General features: G+C 40.2%; 1 protein-coding gene across 1 annotated transcript in view; it reads right to left on the bottom strand.

Annotated features, from left to right (window-relative positions):
- Positions 1 to 21,610, bottom strand: part of LOC309562239 (vitellogenin-A2-like) — a 118,828-nt gene that overhangs the window by 24,838 nt on the left and 72,380 nt on the right. Inside the window, exons 26-42 of the mRNA XM_082266360.1 lie at positions 20,502 to 20,753; positions 18,934 to 19,098; positions 18,414 to 18,562; positions 16,969 to 17,119; positions 15,400 to 15,557; positions 13,431 to 13,590; positions 13,226 to 13,351; positions 12,478 to 12,696; positions 10,675 to 10,898; positions 9,195 to 9,292; positions 7,444 to 7,568; positions 7,258 to 7,359; positions 5,355 to 5,474; positions 4,980 to 5,169; positions 3,254 to 3,347; positions 1,818 to 2,003; positions 172 to 307 (exon numbers count right to left, since the gene is read on the bottom strand). Of these exons, the coding sequence (XP_082122486.1) occupies positions 172 to 307; positions 1,818 to 2,003; positions 3,254 to 3,347; positions 4,980 to 5,169; positions 5,355 to 5,474; positions 7,258 to 7,359; positions 7,444 to 7,568; positions 9,195 to 9,292; positions 10,675 to 10,898; positions 12,478 to 12,696; positions 13,226 to 13,351; positions 13,431 to 13,590; positions 15,400 to 15,557; positions 16,969 to 17,119; positions 18,414 to 18,562; positions 18,934 to 19,098; positions 20,502 to 20,753 (2,655 nt within the window). The remainder of the gene's footprint in view (positions 1 to 171; positions 308 to 1,817; positions 2,004 to 3,253; positions 3,348 to 4,979; positions 5,170 to 5,354; positions 5,475 to 7,257; positions 7,360 to 7,443; positions 7,569 to 9,194; positions 9,293 to 10,674; positions 10,899 to 12,477; positions 12,697 to 13,225; positions 13,352 to 13,430; positions 13,591 to 15,399; positions 15,558 to 16,968; positions 17,120 to 18,413; positions 18,563 to 18,933; positions 19,099 to 20,501; positions 20,754 to 21,610) is intronic.

Raw genomic sequence — 21,610 nt, 5'->3', positions numbered from 1 at the left:
CCTGGTGCTGTATATCATTGTGAGTTTTCCCCTTGCTTCCTGTTTCAGTGACCAGTAGTAAGAAAATGCTCCTTAGTGGGAACACAGAAAAGCATTCAATCTGATAGAAGTCCTCCCTACTCTAACCAAAACAAGGTAAAACTTTTGAATAAAATTCCACGTCAAAATTACCTCAGCTTCAACTTCTCTAGAGGACTTCTCGAACTTCCTTTGCAGGATTCTGGGTTGGACTCCATGAGGTACGATTGGAGATTCTTTGGCAGCCTCCAGCTCGAAAATATTTCTGGATGTAGCAACTGCACGTGCTCTGTATGGGAGCAAAATGGCAAGGTTAATCCATGGTAATTAACAGTGTAAAATTTATTTGTGTTTATCTTAAGCTGACTTCAGACTTCAGAGCTTTATTCATAAACATTAAAGACAGGGCTACCAGTGCATTTATATTTATACATTAATGATAAACATATGTGTTGTTGCTCATCTATATCCTCAATCCTCTGCATTTCACTCACTGAGCTCTACTGCAGGCTCAATGAACTTGTAGGGTAAGAGTGCCCAGTGTAGTTCCCTTATTTGGCCACTAGGTGTCACTATAATTAGCTGTCAGAGTAGGTCCAGGGGCCCCTTGTAGTTAGTTTGCAGTGTAGTCTCCCAGATAGCTACTAGATGCCCTTAGAGTAGATGTGGGGTTTGATCCTAGCAGGTTATAGACCTGTTTATGCCAGTGTGGGGTATCTTGGAAAGTATGGTTTGAATATAAGTAGTTAATGCGGAACATTATAGGAAAAGTCTGAAGGACCAAGCTACAGCAAGGATGTGAGGCCCCATGCATGGGATGCAGGATGCTGGCAAAACCCACCTAAATGGTATGGGCTCCTTATCTTGACTTTCTTGTCACTTATGTTCTCTGTATAGTTTGCATCCTTAAGGAATGTGCTGTCACCCTTGGGGTGACTGAAAGGGTGTCAATATGTAATTAACTTAATTTGGTTACAAGGCTTTCATTGTGTCGACTCTTCTTTCTCCCATCTTCAAGATGAGGCATCGTCTGGAAACAGACAGTGCTGGGAGAGGACACTTTTGGGGTTTTATTGCCGTAAGGCCTGAAGCAAGGCAGGGAAGGCTTACTGGGGAGGGGGGGGGGGGGGGAGGCCAGGATTCTCCCAGGGTGTACTTTTTTTACTGGAAGGCTGCAGTGGGTACCCTGTGGAAGAACCTGTGGTAGGTCTGGGGGTATAAACAGGGGTGCCAACAGATCCCAAGAAGAGTGGCAGTGAAAGAATTTAGAATGGCTCAGACGTAGTTCCAAGACACTTTGGGTGCTGCACTAAAGTTTCATTTGGATGTGCAGTCAATGGGGCTGCTCATTCATGTCACTGGGAAGAATTCCCCTCTTACAGATAGCTAAAAATATCATTGGAGTCAATTGGAACTTATCTGAGAGGTAGAAATTGCTCATTGCTCAAGGAGGAGGTTCTGGAGGAGCTGAAAGACCAGCAGACCAGCATGAGGCGGACTCATTCATGTTACCACAAACCCAGATGCTGGAATTCATTCAAGGGCGTGCATCCTGCTGTAAGAAGATTCACACCCACAGGCTGGCATGTACGTGTTTACACTTGCAATCAGTTATCGACATGTGTATTGTGTAAGTTGCCAATTGTCTCCTTCACTGCATTCTGCTGTCCATAGCTTTGTTAATAGAGCCTACCACCTGTTATTCTTATAATGTGAAAACATATAAAAGCAGCACAACCAAAAAGAATGATGATGATGCTACACACATAAAGGCATGAAATATATGGTGCACATATTACCTTGCTGCTATGACGTCCTTCTCCTGCTTGGCCACTTGAGTCTCAATCTTGACACTTTGCTCTTTACCATCAAACTTGATATTAAGCTTAGCTTGGATGGTTGCCCTCGCCTTTGCATGAAGTTCGACCGCAGACTGAAGTAAGGGTGTGTTGACTCCCATTGTTGCAATAGTATGAGTTGCAAAACTGCAGATAAAGAGAGAACACAGGGTCAGATCTGAGGGCATAAACAAAGAATAGAAACCTATTTTTTTAGGTTGATGGCTAATCTGCCTTCAATGGCTCATCCCTCCCCCTTCATGACATTTTTAAATAAAACCGTTCCATTTTCATTACATACCCTTTATTTGGTCCCTGTGCTTTTCTATTCAATGCAAGCAGATCATGGCTGGTGGGAGGGGGTCGACAGGGTGCTATACTGTGGATATCTTCCTAAAAACATCACAGCACCCAACCCAAGAACTCCTTTAAGGAACCCTCAGCCCTGATATAAGTAGTAAGTTGGCACTTGGGAGAAGCTATGCAAATATCAAAATGCCTTGATCAGTGGGTGTTCCTAGGATGGTTGTATTCGCATGCAGACCCCCCGCCAACATGTGACGATGGGCATTCATGATTGAGGCTGGGTTCACACTGATGCGAATTAGATGTGGGTCTCCCCACATCCAATTTGCATGACAGAAGAATGTGATTGACTCAATGGAGTCGGTTTACACAGCTCCGGGGCGGCCGTGGTCCACATTGGAAAAGGGTCCTGTGCATCTTTGGCTCCATTTCAGGTGCAAATTCAGCCAAAAATGATGGCCTGATTTGTACCTGAACCAGTGAACAGGGACGCACCGGACCCCCTGCTGTGACCCGCATCATTGTGAACCCGGCCTGAAAGAGATGAAATGCAATAAATGAAAGGAGCGGGCCAGGACAGTTAAACAGGGAAAGGAAATGTGTATAGTCTGCCAAGCATGCAACGTACAACTGCATTACAATATGGTTGCACCCAGATCCTGCAATGAATACAGCCGTCTTGTTAAATTGTTCCTGCCTAACTAATGAAGGAGAGCTGCCTACAGATAACCCCTATGTTGAGTTGAAGGGGAAGGAGTAGCTATCAGGAACGGTTTTGTGTCTTGCTCGATGACTTTGTCCTCCAAGAAAAACTCTTAATCCTACAAATATTTGCTGATTTGGTGGAGGGAACTTCCATGATGGGGAACAAGCCATGGTTGCTGGATGCCTGTGTATGTCTGACTTATTCACACAGGGCATCTCTCTTCTAACGTAATCAACTGTGTGTAAGCTAAACTCTCCTAAATTTATCTGCATTTCACAACAGTAACTGTTTTGTCTGAGCTTACAGATAGTGACTTTTTTTTTGCTTTGGGTTCATAAACTTCTTAGGCAGAGTTTCATGGTATTAAAGATTTGGAGATGCTCACCCGACAGAAATGTCATCGCGGATCTGGACAGAAGACTGTAGCAGCTGAGCAACACTTGCCTCGCCTGTCAAGGGTGGGTTGGTCTTCATTTCAACTGAAAAATGTAATATTTTATTTATTATCTTTTTTTTTTACAATTTATTATTCTAGAATGAAAAAAGTGAAGAAATAAAACCAGCGCAAAGATGAAGACAAAGTTATCCAGTTAAAAAGGAAACCCTTAATTCAAAGAAGTTACAGTGAACTTCAAGAACAAAAGTAGCCAGCCTTCGGTTCTATCAGCTACCCTCATGCTATACAGGTGGTGGACGCTGAGATTCCCATGTTTTAAGGCTAAAATTATACTTCCAGACTTTCAGTTCTTTCTTTTGTCTGATTTTTCAATGCTGTCTAAAGACTTTCCCAACCCAACACCAGTGCATGTAATATGATGCTATCACAGATGGTGATAGGATGGACTGCATATCTGGTTTCTGATTGGTGTGAAGTTTCAGTTTGAAATGAATACATGGAATGTAAACTATAGTACAGTAAACCCCCGCTCCATCGCGGTTCAGTTTTTTCGGTCCCGGTATATTGCGTTTTTTTTTGTAATGTTATTTTACTATATAAATTATTAAAAATGAAATATTTTTGTGTTTTCCATAGCTCTTGCTATGTCTCTCAGTATCTTTTATGTGTTTAAATGAGTTTCTATTGTTTTAAAAGTGTGTTTAAAGACCTTAAAATGCTTTTACACGTAAAACACGTAAAACAAAAACATGCCTACAATGCATTTTAATAGGGTTTTTCTATTTCGCTGATTTTCACTTTTCGCGGCCGGGTCCGGAACGTAACCCCCGCAATTGAGGGGGGTTTACTGTAGTAATTAATGTACCGATATGTCTTGTACCCCACGCACACATCATCAGTTCTGCCACTAGATGGCGAGCTGTGTACCTGAGTAGCCTGCATTTGGTGCATGTATTTTTTATTTTTTTTGCTCTACTTTTCTTTGATTTTTTGATATGTAGCACAGAATATGTATTTGATGATAAAGGATCATGTGAGATTAATTCATGTTTCTATGTAATGGTGTATAAGTAGTGGCTTGTCAATCTGTTACAATGTGCTATGCCTAGCACTACTGGCTATTTTAATAAAGGATTTTGCTTCGCAGTGTGTGATATTCCTGTTGCTGGTACAACTGGACATATTGTAACACTGTTTAAAATATCCACAGAGCTTGTTCAGTGAACATTCATATGGAATATGCCAATTAAGCCCCAGCATCTCTCTAACTGGGTGTTTATGCCCAGCAGGAAGGAAGGGCTGCTCAATTACAGGATCACTGTGATTGGCTGTCCCAGTGGTCACATGTTTGGGAACCAGTCCCGCTGGCTCATTACTAGAGACCAGGACCTGTCTATGACAGTTCAGTAGCTGAGCTGGACGCATGTGTGGGTATTAAAGCCCACCCTCTTTGCTGCCATAAATAAGCGTTATGTGGGTGGCAAGAGGTTAAGGGGGAATGCTGGGAAGATCTGAATCCTTGGTATGTTTGTAATAATGTTTTGCAGAGAGAGAATCTTTTTTTTCAGGCTATTGAAAATTACATCCCAACCGAGATGTAACTGGCCAATGAGTAATCATCCCAAGCTTTCTCTCATTTATAATGAATATGATGAGAACAATGCAATGCTTATGTGCAACATGACATTTATGCAATAAATGTAACAAATCTTACTGTCAGCAGCAACGTTGCCTACAAAAGCAGAGTGCATAGCCATCTCTAGAGGAAGACCCATGGCGGTTGGTTCAATGTGTCTGGCCTCTGCTACCAAAAATGGGCTAACCCACTGTCCAACAAGTCCACTTATGATCTTCTTAATGATCTTCTTTACTACAGGGGTTCGGGCAGAAGGTTCAGTCACAGCCTGAAAAAAAAAGAGAGAACCATAAATGGTAACAATCATATGGGTCATACTGCAGGAAGCCATAGCAACCAATCAGTTTTCACTTTGCTTGGCTTAGATCATTAAATATCATTTATGATTGGCTGCTATCGGTGATCATTTTCTGCACTGACCATCACATTACTGAATGAGTCAATTATTTTTACCTGGACAAAATTTTGGATGATTTCTCTGGTGGCATCCCCATATTGGACCTCTTGACCAAGAGTCTTAAAGTAACCAGAGGCTAGAGACATCGATGAAGGAAGAGTTTTAAATGCAGTCAGCTGAAAAAAAAAAAAAACCATAGTCATATATTAATATAATGAAATCCGCAGAACTGAAACGTACCTGAACCTGACATATGCTTTGTAATAGAGGAAGCTATTTAAAGATTGAGCTAATATTAACAAAAGCATGGATTTAGTCAAGAGCCTTAGCATTTGGCACAGATGGCTCACAACACTGGGTTCCTGGATTCAACATTTCTGAAGACTTTCTGTAAATGCGGTTTGAAAATTTTTCTGTTTGTGTTGGTTCATTCTTAATATTCCAGTTTGCCCCCATAAGCCAAAAAAAAAAAAAAAAAAAAGATTCCCAGGCTGATTATTTTTCACCCATATTTAGACCAAGACTGTTTGTCAGTGAGGACACATATGACCTTAAAGGTCATGGAGGATCTGACCAGCGTTGAGTACACCCACAGTCTTATGCTTGTGTCTGTGGACAATGGAGAAAAATAGTATGAGCAGCTATTTTAAAAACTGCCGAAACCGGAGTTCTCATATGGGAACAATAGTGAACAGGGAAAGTTTTCTCTGTGGCAGCATTTCAGGAGGCCCTGGTATCCCACAAACACACAAGACTGCCGATCAATCTCACAAAAAAATGTCACGATTAATTGACTACCATCTCTTTTCTAGGGGAAACTGTAAATTCACTGGAGCAATAATTGTTGTTTCTTTCCTATTAGTCAATTCTTCCTAGGGCCTGTTTGACAGTAAAGGTAAAATTTGCAGCCATCCAAGAAAATTCCAGGAGGCTTCAAAAGCTTTATGTCCGGGGTTTGCCTCTTGGTCCACTGAGCACACACCAGCCTAAACTTGCTGATAGAGGAAGTTATGTCATGTTCCTCCCACCCCACCGCCAAAGAATGTGCCTGTTTTCATTAAGTTGAATAGGTCACATCGTGAAATCATGTGGCCGATGTCAAAAAGAGGGATATGCTATAGCATCACTCCCTGTATTGCTTGCATCTACGTCTCTTAGACTATGTGCTGTCAAAAGTTAGCCTATAGTTTTGTCTGTATATTCTTACCTCCTTGCTGCAGTGCTTCTGTTTTGCCTCCCTTCACATGTGGTGTTTGGGCTTCTCTGTTCTCCTATGGGCGTCGCCTGCTCCACTGTGGGTTATATCCTGTTCCTGTCAATTACTTCCTGCGTCACCTCCCTGTATGCTTCCCTATATATACACATGCTCAGTGCACTGTTCCTTGCTTGAGCAACTTCGCTGTTCTCTGAGCTCCCATCCGTGTATCCCTTGGTTATTGTATCTGATCTCCTGTGTACCGACCTGGCTTTGTTTCTCCATCTACGTTTGTCTGCTGCCTGTCCTGACCTCGGCTTGTCTCTTGGATCTCCTTATAGTCTCCTGTTTACCCTGCACACGCCAACGGTCTCCACATTCTCAGCTGGGCCTACCTGGGGACTGCGACCTGGTTCCAGTCTGCTGCAAGTCCATCCCCACCATCAGGGGCCCTGGTGAAGAAGCAGGCTGGGGCTTAGACTCCGCGCCCTGGGGAATCCTGAGCTGGGGATCTATAAGGGCTCACTACCACAGACCCGTTGACATGTGCCATCTATGATCTACAAACATGGTGCTTACAATTTGCAAACTCCTCAGTCCTATGTAAATGAAAACCTTACTTTTACTGCCCTACATTAACAAAGACTTTGAAATAAAAAATAAGGGGAATACAGTGAAAAGTTCTAGGCCCAGTCTTCAAAATGGCTGTTGCTACTCTGAGCCAGCAGGTTCAGTTCAGAACATTAAGAGTTTTGAATACTCACAGTTTTTACAACCTTGACAATGTTTTTTCTGATGGAATATTCATTGTAAGGAATGTTTTGCTTTCTCAGAATGTCCTGAAGTCCTTCACCCCTCACGCCAAACTGCAAAAAAATATCCATAATTATAATAAGAGTAAAATAAGTAGGATGTTGGTGTAATGATTTTATATTCATTGTCCTCTTTACCTCAATAATATCTGTAGCAGCTCCGGCTATGTGAGCTCTAAATTTAACAATCAAAGCAACTGGAAGGGTGGTGAGAGGGCTGTTGAGGATGATGGCATTGATGGTGGCACCAGACATAAGAGGATCTGTAGAGATAAAAAGAATACATTGTTCCAGGAAACAATGATTAGAGTTGCCAGCTGGTAGAGACATTCAGTAAAGTTATGTTTTCCGCTCCCCCCCATTTCATTAAACCTGCGATTCCCAAATAATAAAAAAACATTGACTATGGGTTACTAATTCTGATATTTAAAGTATAACTAGATGCAAAACTTTGTTCTTTAGTTTTGGACAGATTTGAGAGGGATTACAACACCTGTCAGGTTTTCATTACTGTCTGTTCTCCCATTACCAAGATACACAATCTCAATTTATCCTGTTCACCACCATTATCACCAAGAGTGAAAATGACAGAAATTCCCAAATTTTGGGTTGTCATCAGAAAGGGATTCCTTCACTTTGGAGGGATTTCCTCTCACTTCCTATTTTGGCAGTGGGACATGAAGTAAATTGATATCTCCCCAGTGGGACACAGATGTTAAAAAAAAAAAATAGGGGTTATAACCCTCCCCTACTCTATCCAAAACTGGAAAACAACTTTTACCTTTGGGAACGCACTGTGCCAAGTGCAAAATGTGTCAGAATAGAACTTGTTGTTAGTTTGAACTTTTACCTCTAGTTCTACTTTAATATCATTTTTTATTACCAATTTTTTGGTTGAACTGAATGGACTTGTGTCTTTTTTTTCAACCAGACTACCTATGTAACTATTACTATTATTTTGTTTCTCTAATGTTGAACTTAAAGCGGAGTTCCGGGCATAAAAACATTTTTTCAATGAACATACCCCCGGGACAGTCAGGGCTAGTACATTCCACAATGGCTAGCCTCTGATCTGTCCCAGTTCGCACTTACCTGCAAGAAGAAATACTCACTTACAAAATTTCTTCTCCAGCGTTGTCATCTCTGTTGTGGGCAGCTGAAGCCAGCGCGATCCTCTTCTGCGTCCTCTTCCGTGTCTTCTTCTCCCAGAATGTGCCTTCACCGGCCCCTCTCGTCACTTCCGGTGTGGCGCCGCATTCCTCCACAGCTTCTGGGTATGCCCAGAAGCTGTTTAGCAAGGAATGCGGCGTCGCCCCGGAAGTGACGAGCATTGATTCCTAGGAGCGATGACGTTCAGCTCCCAGGAATCATTGCAAACAGGAAGTGACGGCGCGGGCCACGGCCACAGAGGGAGGAAGTGGAAAATATGTGAGTATTTCTTTCTACAATTACAAGGTAAGTAAAAAAAATAATAATCCTAACTATCCAATTCCTTTTCAGGTGAAGAAGAGCAAGCGGATGGCCACAGAATCGATTAGGTAAATTTTGTGCCCGGAACTCCGCTATAAGGCAAAACATTTCTTTAAATTTTAGATCTGGTGGAGAAGGTGTAAAACAATCTGCAACACAAGACAACAAGATTTTCTTTAACTGTGACTGTCTCTTTCTGTGCATTATAGTTAAAATAATGTTATATATAATTATATTTTTAGTATTATACCAGTTTTATTTTACTAGCATGTTAAGGTAACTATTCATATGAAACTAAATAAATGCCATTGTTGAAAAATAGTTGCAGAAGTTGTTCCATATCCATTGCAACTTGGACAATTTTCTACTGCAGTAGGAAAGAGACAAGACTTCTGATGCTGCCTGGCGTTGTTACTTACAGTTAAATGTGTCGAGGTGGATGACTTTGCTGTAGCGCCAGCTCAGTTTGTCCAAGTCTGGATTAAGGAGCCTAATTGCAAGACGGCAGGCTGCGTTCCTAATTGGAAATACAGAATATTAGCCCACTAAGTAAAAAACCATGGGATTTTCAAAAAAGTCTATTCTTTCCCTGCACCTGTTATTTTCCAGCTATTTTTTTAATTTCCTCCAATCCCTTCCCTGAGAGTTTTTTTTTCTTTTTTATATAGTACACCCAGTGGTGTATTTTGGTTTTGTACTGCCCTAGGCAAGACTAAAATTGGGCGCCCCCCCCCCAATGTAAATCTGCCCCACTCCTTTTTCAACGGATGTGACTCCTTCCAAAATTGAATTGAAAGGACTACAAGTCCAGCATGAACCTCTGAGATCTCACGAGGGGGGGGGGGGTGAGGGTGTGGGAGAGAGAGAAGGGGGTGGGAGAGGGAGGTGGGTGAGGGAGAGAGAGAGGGGGTGGGTGAGGGAGGGAGAGAGAGAGAGGGAGGATGAGAGAGAGAGGGGGTGAGGGAGAGAGAGGTGGGGAATGAAAGAGGGAGGGGGTGAGAGAAAGAGAGAGAGAGAGAGGGAGGGATCAGAGAGTGAAAGGATGAGAGAGGGGATGAGAGAGAGAGGGGGAGATGATAGAGAGAGGGGGGATGAGAGAGAGAGAGAGGAGGGGATGAGAGAGGGGGGATAAGAGAGAAAGAGAGAGGGGGTGAGAGAGAGAGAGAGAGAGGAGGGGTGAGAGAGAGAGAGAGAGGGAAGAGTGAGAGAGGGGGTGAGAGAGGCGGCTCTAGCAACCAGTGGACAATAAAGTCAAAGGTGGAGGGGGGTGGCTTTTTTGCTGCCCCCCTGCAAAGTGCTGCCCTAGGCCTGGGCCTTGTTGGCCTAGGCCAAAATACAGCAGTGAGTACACATGTAACACTTCTTTTCACCCAATTGTGTCTCATATTTTTGTAATTGGATTCAATTGGAATAAAATTCCTAAATCCTGGAAGAAAACTGTGTAAACCCTGGATGAAAACATTTATAAATAAATTCCTATAGGGCTCTTTCACATTGGTGGCCTAGGGTGGTAAAAAAAAAAAAAAAAGGCTGAGCCGTCATTTTACCACCTGTCTGAAAGAACCCTTATAATATCAATCCCATATTATTACAGGTAATTCTGTGATAGAGGAAGGAAGAAGAGTTAGATAGGTAGATAGAGTCCTGATTTTCTCCAAGTGCTGCCCTTCCTTTTCCCAATCTGAATGTTTCTGTACAGTAGAATACAGAGGAGCAAATACTGTTCCATGCACTAAAGTTTTGCTCAATGCAACTAGCTTAGGAACTTCATGGATCATGCAAGTTTAAAGCTGGCTACGCAAAGAAGCAGAACCCATGCAGTTGTTTGTTGTCCACATATACTGTAACATTCTTCAAATGTACAGTACAGATTAATGTATGTAATTCATCTTTACTTACAGTTCATGACTCTCTGGCGCGGTTGTCTTGGTCAAGGCCTTCATGTTAGAGTATACAAAGCTGGACATCTGTAGATTAGATTTGCTTTCTCTCTGTATGGCAAGAGCCAGGGCTATCACAGTGGCGGATGGGGGTCTGGTCTCCAACAGGACTGCTGCTGCTGCCATCCTCACTTCAGTGTGAACATATTGGTCTACTATCACTTGCAACAACATTTCTTGAACCTTTAAAATGACATTTAAAATGTTGTGACTGGCATCTTGGGGGATACAGTTTATATTTCTAAAACAGTCACAGGCTAAGCGCTCTCTTTTGCTGGGAAAACCTGAAAACCGGACTCTCATGTGGCACCTGACAAATAATAAGCCCTAATATCAATTCTAATTTTCTTTCATATATATATATATATAAATCCACAGTAAATAGTGAGAGCATCACACAGTTATTGTACAGTGCAAAGCAATCTGGTCATCCCACCAACCACCAACCATATACAGAAAACATCAAGAGGATTGCACGTAAATTTTTCTATATATTTATAATATATTTATATATCTGATGTGTTCTGATCTGACGAAGGGCCTGAGCTTGTAAGCCCCAAACGGTAACCATGGAACGCTTTTTGCTATTTATGCTATGTATGAACTTTCGGTTCAGTAGATTTTATGTGCAGCAATCCTCTTGACTATATATATATATATATATATATATATATATATATATATACACAGTATTTTACAAAAGTGAGTACATCCCTCACATTTTTGGTGCCATGTTTATCTTCCAGTGACCAGTATGAAAGAGTGAGAGCGATAACACCAAGATTAACACATCTGCTCCCCATTCATACCTGAGACCTTGTAACACTATTGAGAGTCACATGATAACGGAAAGAGAAATTGGCTAACTGGGCCCAATTTGGACATTTTCACTTGGGGGGGGGGTACTGACTTTTGTTGCCAATGGTTTAGACATTAATGGCTGTGTGTTGAGTTATTTTGAGGGGACAGCAAATTTGCACTGTTATACAAGCTGTACACTCACTACTTTACATTGTAGCAAAGTGTCATTTCTTCAGTGTTGTCACATGAAAAGATATAATAAAATATTTACAAAAGGGGTGTACTCACTTTTGTGAGATACTGTACTTGTGCATAGTGACAAATGTATGTGTCCATTATGGATGCATTGGCGTTGTTTTACTAATGTAATAAAGTATGTTTACTTTGTAAAGTATATGCCCACTTATCTTAGTGGATGGTGAGAACCTGTATTCACTTCAATCAACCAACTGTGTGCAAAAATTTTTTTCTTTTTTTTACATTTCCCTTGCATGAATAGGTATTCAAAGTGTACACAACTTCATATTATTTACCAAGCCCCTGGTTCTTTGATATCCACTGCAGTCAGGATCCAGAGAAAACCTCACAAGGCCACTGGAAGTGTACTTCCTATAATCTGTGATTGTAACATTTGTTTCTGTTTCTACTTCTTCTAACACCAACCCTGTTAAAACTTTCAGGGCAAATTAGAATCTGATTGGTTGCTGTGAAAAACTCCCTAGTTCTCAGGTCAACAGATCACTGACAAAGGAGAGTATGGCGGGCTGATGATCTACAGCAAATCAGAATTAAGTGCACCCCCAAAAATATATATTAATATAATCAATTGTTGAGTATTTGTTATGTAAACCATTTACTTAGCAGGGTGTTGGCTCTCTATAACTGGATTAGTTATGGCTCCTGTATATTCTGAATGTAACTGAATTATATAATAAGTTCACTTTCCTAAGAAGATACTCACTTTTTTGGGGTCCCTCTTGGCAATATTCCTGAGTGCCATCACAGCATCCATTTGAACCCTGACTGGAAGTTGGGAAGCACTGGGGGAAAAGGTTGGCAGCATTTTTTGGATACGCTTAATGCTTGCAATCTGACCAGCATTGCCAATAGCCTTTAATGCCAATACGATGTCGTCAGTGTGTCCCTTGTTGGCAGCTTCAGCTGCAAGGTCATGGAGGGGCTGTAATAGGAATCAGAGCATACAGTGAGCACTAGAAGAGTATTTCTTTATTAACATCTCAGAGTATAATACATTGGCTGAGTGTATGGAAGAAGATACACTGTCAATAATAAAGGTAGCTAAAATTATTCAAGCTGTCACCAGTACAGGAATAGAGGGGAATTTTCCCAATTTGGAGGGATTTCCTATTACTTCTTGTGAAAAAAACAGAACAAATATTTCGAACCAAAAAGAGCTCTACCAAATGGTAGAGCAGAGCGTTAAAGGGCAATGTCAACAGGACATGAAGTAAAGGAAAATCTCCACAATGGTACGTTGATGGGGAAAACAATATCAAGAAACTGACAGGTGTTTTAACAATTCGTTACTTCATTAAAAAAAAAAAAAAGCTTGGGCTTTAAAAGTACTTTAACAAATATTTGATAAAAACAGCCAATGCCATTTCCAGGGACAATGCGACAAAACTGTAATTAGGAGATACAATCACACCATACAATACCACTAATAATAGCCAAGAAGTGCCACTCACCTGCAGATATGAATCAGGACAAATCTCAATAACATTGCAGTGTTTGTTCACCATGGTACCATAGGACAAGTAGGCGCTCTTACGTATAACCGGTGAGTTTTGGACATAGGAATCTTTCAGCAGAGCCTGGTGGATGAATTTAGGTTAATTAATATATCAGTTGAGCAAACAGGGAATAATGCAGTGAAAAAGGCATAGGACTCACAGCTGCAAGTTGTACGGCGTGCTGACTGGCTTTTGTGTATAGCATGGTAAGAGAGATGGCCATGGCTGCATTCTGGGGACTTTGGTGCGCAATGTTCTTCTGGAGCAGAATAAGAGCCTCAGTTGTTCCAATCATAGGAATGACTTTTGCCAACCACTGCCTGTGAGTTAAAAACATGGCATCGGTTAGTATTTTTGCAACATATAGCTTGGCTTTTTGCCCCTAGTTCTCCCCTAGTTTATAAAGAGTTGGCAGCCAATATTTTATCTCAACAGTTGTTAGGAGTGAATTGCAAGAGCCACTGAGAGTCCCTTTAATTGTTCAATCAACAAATCTCTACAGTCAGTAAAATCACAAAAATAATGTAAAAGTTTAAAACTACTAGAGTATAACTAAAGCTAAAACTTTTTTTTTTAAATTTGAATATAGTAAGGGAAGTTTTTTTGCCTTCTGTCTCATTAGAAAGATTTCTCTTCACTTCCTGTCCTACAGACTTAACAGTAAGTGGTAGTATATCTTGCGTTATATGTAAAAGAAATCCCTTTTTAGACAATTAGCATGGCAAGAAGTGTCCCCGTTGTAAAATGTTTCCTCTATCCCATTTCTGGTGGCAACTCAAACTTCTGTGCCGTTCATGATCAGAATAGTTAGAGTTAAGCCCCGTACACACGTACTGATCGTCGGCCGAACAATCAGCCGTCTTTTGTCCAGGGCTGTCGTGTCTGTTGAAAACTGCAAAAGACTGCACACGAATTTTGTCGGCCAACAACAGCCGACTGCAGAAGTGATGCCATGTGATGGTTAACTTTCCTTGTCTTTTTTCTTTTCTGAGCATGCCCAGTCTTGCTAATCTGCTGTCTGTCGGCTAAAATCTGTACTGACTGGCGAACAATCGGTCGTTCTGGTGTTGGCCAACAAAAATTTTAATGCCTGCACGACAGATTCTCTTCAGCCGAAAATGCGCTGTCGGCTGTCGGAAGCATTATACTAACAAGCCTACAATCGGCCGATCGGTCGTCGGCCGAATATTTACGGCCGACAATCGGTACGTGTGTACGGGGCTTTAATTTCCCTATTGAGGACAGCAAGAAAAACCTGAAAGTGTTTCTATGCCCTTATGACTCCAAATCTAAGACCTTGTTAAAATATAAAGCTAAACTAAAGACTTCAAATGAAATATTGCTGGCAAGTAGGCTTTAATTGCAGAAGACACTCTATGAGGGAGATTTACTAAAAGTGGAACATGCAAAATCTGGTGCAGCTTTGCATCAAAACCAGTAGCTTCCAGGCTTTATTGTCAAAGCTTAATTGAACAAGCTGAAGTTAGAAGCTGATTGGCTACCATGCACAGCTGCATCAGAATCTATGTGCTCTAGTTTTAGTAAATCTTCCCTTATATGTCTCTTCTGCAATGAAAACTCTTCTTCTGCATGGCAGCAATGTTTCTTCCTTATGTACACTGAGCTCTCTATGTGCATGCTATGGGTGACAGGATAAATGAACTCCTATGCAGGAGTTACATCATCCTGGACTGGCCAATTTGGATGGCCAACAACGCCAAACCCAGAAGAAGATTGGCAAAGATGTCAGCAGTGGCAAACAAGCGATGAGAGAGATTCCAGCCATTGCATCCCTGGAGAGGGTTGTTCTGGCAGGTAAGTCTGCTATGATGTGCAAATATTTGCACATCATGGCAAATGCCCAGAGGATCTGTAATGGAATTTAGCTCCTCTTTAAGGGGAAAACTGAAATAATAACTAAAAAAGGCACCCACTGAAAGTACACTATGCTTTCCCTTTAAACACAAATATTCCTGCTCATTTGTTCATGCCTTCCACCTAATGGATCTTTTACATTTTCCATTGGAGAAATTCTTAAGAAATAAAGTAAATATAGTTTAGCGGCAAACACTCATTTCTGTCCATCACAATGATAAACTGAGGAAATTAAGTAACTGTAGGCCACATACATGTACACGGGTCTGTCTGAGTACTTCTTCAAGAGGGCTGAAATAGTTTGAGAGCTTGTGCCGCGAAGGAGTTGAATTAGTTTCAGGAATTTGATTGGAGCATTTTCCTGGATTTCTTGCTGATTATTCTGGACCAGGTTTTGCAGGGTCTCTTCAATCTGGAATAAAATAGAAGAAGGGGGTTATGGGTTAAGAAGAACATTACCAGCATAGTCCCAAGATCAAAGAAGTGTTCTAACCCATAAGAACCTATTATCAAACTAGGGTTAATTAAAGCAGAATGGAGAAAGGGGCAGCCATGACATGCCTTCATCCATAAATACATTTTAATTCCTGAGAAGGAAGAAGGACCTTTGTTAACGGTTCACACACTTAGGCAATGGATGAAGTCTTCGTGCATTCCAGCTTTGGTAGAATGGGGAAGCGTTCAAAGCGTCCAAAACTTTTTAATGTGGCCTTTGTCTACATTTGGGAGATTAACTAGACAAATATTTTATCCTGGTGACCACTGTAGGCAGGATCTCAGATATTTTGGAGTAGCTATCAGCTCAGAAGTAGAAGAGGAATTTCCCATTGAAGGCTTATCAAGGATATTTCTTAAATATAAATAATATGAAAATGATTTTTTTATGGAAATACATATATACTTTATTTTTAGGTTTAATTTTTTTTTCTTTTTACACTTTGTTTCATTAAATGACTTAAGTGGGTACTCTTTCTTTTCTTTTTGTGATCTGGTACTTGTGACAGTATACATAGCAAACATACGTGAGCTTCCAAATGTAGGAAAAATAACACAAGGTTATTTCTCTGTCAAAGAGGTTGATTTCCTAGAGGCAAAAAAGCTGTTCATCCAATCATGTGATAGCAAAAATACAGTTGTGTACCTAGACATTCTTAGCAAAGTGAATTTTCACCACCTTCAATAGGCTAAGGAAAAATTCCCTTGCAAAATGAGCAGCCTATTTGCCTTTTGTATTTCAACCCCAAAGTGGGACTAACTGATCACGTGATTCAGTAAAAAATCAGCAAAACTTAATGCATTCTACAAACACCTTGAAACATTAGAAATGGTTACTATTACATAATGTTACCAATTTTCTACTGAGTTGGCAACTTGCACTTTAGCCAGATCATATTTAGTATGTCCGCTAAGTCTTGGAATACACATTTTGCAAATTATTTAATTCTTCTTTAAGCAGTTGTAAAACAATACTGAATTTACTAAATTGTGGCTTTCTGTTGCAATTTTTTGAAAATTTTATTTATAAGATCTTGTTGTGTTTTTATCTTACTAGTTTATGTAAATGTACTCCATCCAGGGCATAGATTGAATCTACTTGTTACATGTTATATTCTATACTAAATTCATCAAGTCAATAATAGTCATTTTGTGAATTTAGTATACAGAAAAATGACATGTTTGTTGTACAGCCACCCTACGTCCTAGAGGGAATATTCTTTAAACGCATTTTGCGTTGCTGGGTGGTGAATTTTTTTTTTTTTTTTTGTGAGCCATATGTTGCTCTTCGCAAATTTTCCTAATTTTTCCTAAATATGTTTTCTCACCTGTGCTTCAACATTCTTAGGCTTCACCATGAGAACAGGCATTTGTAGGACTTCAAGGCCAAGACGGAATCTTAATCCACCACGGTTGATAAGTTGTGTGTTGGGCTCCTTCATGCTACTGGATTTGATTTCTTTCAAGGAGAGAACTTGTCTGCAAGAGAACAGGCATCTCTATAATTTACTGTTAAAAATATTTTTATAAAAAGAAGACAATATACAAAAGATTTCAAAGGAAAACATGCATGCATTCGGCAGTAACCAATAATATTGGAATTGATGGCAGCTGGAATCTCATTGGCTCATAGAGCAGCAACATTTTCCATTCAGACCACTTTCTATACTGTATGCGGGACCAAAGCAACCTATAGATTATTTGTTACAATTAGGAAAAACTTGTGGTCCTAGAAAATATAAAATAGACTATGTTTAGGCCAAAGAAAATCTTTCCTAAACTTTTTGTTCTTTGCTTTGAAAAGGATGGATAAAGACTAGAAAATTTGTTTTTCATTGTCAACTGTGTCCCCATCGAATAGATTTCACATCACTTTTTGTGAAAATGACTTTACAGGAAGTGATGAAAGCTCTTTAAAGTGAATCTGTGCCTGGATTATGCACACTAAAGTTTACTTAAACTTACATTTTTTGGAACAAGCAGTAAAAGCACTTTCAAACACACCTTCATTCAGGTCTGTAGCTATAGGCATTATGCAGAAATTCTTTAATCTTTAAATTCGTAACAGAGGCACTGAAATCCTATTTAATGCTTTTTAAAATTATGACTTTTAAAAGCCTGTCCACAGGTCCACTTTATTGTAGACGTAGGCAGCAACACAGTGTTTTTCTGAAATTACTAGAAAAAATTATTTTTTAGGAGTTTATAGAGATTCTCTTTACTTCCTGTCTTGGTGACACAAAATAAATCTCCAAACTGAGGGCATAGACAGCACAAAATATTATACTATTAGAGGATAGAATGTAACCTCAGCCATGAATATCTAACAGATGCTGAAGATTTCGCTATCCTAACATAAATTATTGTAAATGAATAGCTTCTTTATATAGATACTTTTTTAGGATTAATGCCCATTTTAAGGTGTTTTGCTTACTTATTGGCTGATGACAAACAGGGTGAATATTGATAATCAGCTGATTTCTGTAAAAGCAGCACACAACTCTTCTACGTGAGCAGAGCTCAGCCTAAACTTTGGAAATCAAATCTTTTTTTCTGCCGCTACATGCCTTCAGTTTGATAGTAAGCGTTATCAAGTGCACTTCCTTTGAGCCCAGCTGATCCTCAACCCTGGATGAAGTATTAATGATTGCAGCGCTGCATTAGCTTGTGTCTTTTATATCTGCCTAGAGTTCAACTATAACTTCATTTTACATATTATAGCGTAGTTATGTTGTAGATTAGCACTTTTTCTGTAAAACTGTAAATACTTTACCTGACTTCAGTTAATGCAGATCCATAAAGCTCATAAAATGGAGCAAACTGGGTTTGTTCCCTGGCACGTATTTCATCAATGATTGCGTCATTATTCCTGAATCTGAGTCTATAGGTGAACGTCTGCAGTCTGCGCAAGTGCCTGGATTTCTGAAGAGAGGCAAGCAATAGGGAAAGCCAAGTGAATTTTTCGTTTTATCTTTACCTCCTCCAAAACCTGATAGGACCTCCCCAGACAGACAAAAACTTTCCCAAAATGTATTTAAATCCAGGCTGGTTGACCAAAATGAAACAGGTGGAGGAAGTATTATTACTGAGATATTCAATATATTGCAGGGACATTCAATTCACCCCTATATTAGCTTCATTCAGACATCCCTTTAGCTAAAGATTTATCCAGTTCCTTAAATCATAAATCATATAAAGTCAGACAAATATCTTCTATATGTGTTTTATTTGTACTAAACTGTGAAATGGCAAAAAAGCCCTGTTGTGCTGACATAAGCTAAAGTTCATCATACCTGCTGACTTACTCTACAGGGCTCCACGAAGGGCATTCCAATTCTCTTTACTACCCGATTCTCACATCTGTCAAGATCTCTGGATTTAATAATGACGAGAGAGTTTGGTTTCTTCTCAACTTGATGGACCACATACCTGGTCATGCACTTTCCAACAATGGATTCCTAGAAGAGTAGAAAATAGTGTCGTCTGCTGTAAACTTTGTTTCTTCGACTTTGTGAAATATAATTTGTTTGTGTTCTACGTCCCTGTCCTGTTTTTCCAATTTGAGTATGCTAAAAGGAGGTTACTCTAATTAAAGGGCAAGGCAGGAACCTCATGTCTTGATATATCTTGCATTTCAGCATGAAGTTAGAGTAACCATCAAGTACGGCAGACTAGAGAAGGTGGACATCTTACCCAACAGGCAGAAAAAAGCTACTGTCTACTCTGTATATTTATTTACAATGTTTTCCAATCTGTTATCTTTTCATCTTAGGTATAGATAGAGCCTGGTGGGCTGAAGGTAGCCCCTGAACTCTTTATTTTTTGTACACTCAAATGACAAGATATCCCTTCCATAATTCCTATCGCTTTTTCGGTCCATCTGAAAGTTTTGGGTACTTCTACCATGCTATGTGAGTTTCAGCTCCTGCTCTTGCATTATCTATTCCAGCCTGTCTCAACCCTTTTAACATGGAGGAACCATTGAAACAACTTTCAGGTTTCAGGGAACGCCTTGAAAAAATTATTATATCGAGGCATTAGTTTGAACAGAAGGTTGTAGATATAAGAATAAATAAAACAATAGGGAATGATGTGTATATAGTGTTCTTGACACCCTGGGCTGCCCTATATGGCAAAATTATTTAAAAAAAAATAATAATGGTGGCAAGAAAAAAAATTCAGACGGAAAATTAGCCCCTGACACTGGTGGTCAGCGAAGGGCTCTAGCACACTAGTAGCTAGTCAGTGGAAAGAATGCTCTTTACAATAATGGTCAGTGGAAAGAATGTCCTTTACATTGGTGGTCAATGGAAAGAAGGCCCCTTAAACTGGTGTTCATTAGAAAGAATACCCTATTTCAGTTACCTGAAAAGTTATTTGGTGGCATTGGTAGCTTATCTAAGTGGTACAAATTGTTCATTGCTAAGGGATCTCCATCAACCAATGGGGAAACCCAAGGTTCCGCTGAACCCTGGTTGATAAAGGTTGCTCTATACTATAAAAATCTAAAAAAGTGAGAACCCCTTATAACAGCCACAGCAGGAATGTAGACCCAGGAAATCATTATATTTACAGGAACCCCCCCTCTCCACCTCCCCCTTTTCCAAGAGATCTAAGGAATGTCGGGGGTGTTTAACTATAAAACAATCTAATAAAAACTGAAATATCATTCTTTGGTGGACTGACCTTTAAATGTTTGCATAAAATGTGCTAAAATCTTCAAAGTTGCCAAGCAAGAACTATATCTTTTCACATTTTTACATATTTTGATACATTTATAAAGAGTGCAAATATATAACATAATTAGCGTCAATTGTTTTTGCTCCATACAGTAATCATTGAAAATAGTTTCCATACTAACCTCTACCGCGTCATAAACATTCTCTGTTCTCCTGACTTCAACGTTCAACATATTGAGGACGCCTCTAATGAGGTTGATTGAAACAGTTGACACACCTTCTGCTGCAAAGATGTTTCCAACTTTACCATGGGTGTATTCAAACTTGAAAGCATGTCTGAGCTCATTTGCAATGGTTTCAGTCAGTTTTGAGGATCGGGTGAAAGGCTGTCTGGGCCATACTCCATGATATTCCTTCACATCAACATTAGAAACCTGGTGAAAAAAGAGGAGAAAGAAGTTAGAATGAATGTTTTTCAGGTATTAACCAACATAGGACGGTCAAAAGTCCTTGTACTAGTCCTAGCTGTATATGATTACTCAGGGTTTTTTTTTTCTCAGAGAATGGGTGCAGGTACTCCCCCCTTCCGGGTCACCCTTTTGTCTCCACCTACTACACACTCCTTTGGTTCCACTTCCAAGTAATTTGTATGGAATGTATTAATGATAACAAGAAAAGCAGTAAAAGCGATCTCCTGCAGGCAGTAACAATAGGTCCCTCCCAGCAACATAAGACCTTCCCCAGCAACAACAGATCCCCCAGCAGCCAGCGACAGCACACCCTCCAGCACACCCCAGCACCCTTTGCCATTACATGTATTCAGTGCTGGAGGTTCCCGAACTGCGTTGCCCTGCGTTCCCGCTGGAAAAAGCACTGTGCTGACTGCGGTTGTAGCCAAACTCTCTTAGCTATGCTTATTATGAGCACATGAACTAACTGGTTCCTTGTGCTACTTTTTCATTTCGCATTCCAGCCCTGCAGTACAGGGACTGCAAGAGGCAGAAATCGGGACAAATTCAGATACTTACACTGTTGCATTTAAAAGTGTATCAATTAATACAGAGCTGCATTAATTTATGTCTTAGAGCAAAGGTTTCTCATTTGCACTGACACTTCATGAATATGAATTGTGTAACAGAAAAACAGGTAGAAATGCTGAAAAAGCTTATTATTTCACTGATTGTTCCTGCTGGAAACTTGATTTCCATTATCTCCTTACCTGGCCAAAAACAAGCTACATTTGGTCATGGCCAGGTGGTAGGACAGGGGCGAAAGTGTTCTTTTACAACAA

This window comes from Pelophylax lessonae (genome assembly GCF_965119305.1).
Source record: "Pelophylax lessonae genome assembly, chromosome: 8".
Classification (NCBI taxonomy): Eukaryota; Metazoa; Chordata; class Amphibia; order Anura; family Ranidae; genus Pelophylax; species Pelophylax lessonae.
Note: the sequence above shows the minus strand (reverse complement) of the source record. Positions and strands in the feature narration are given on the sequence as shown.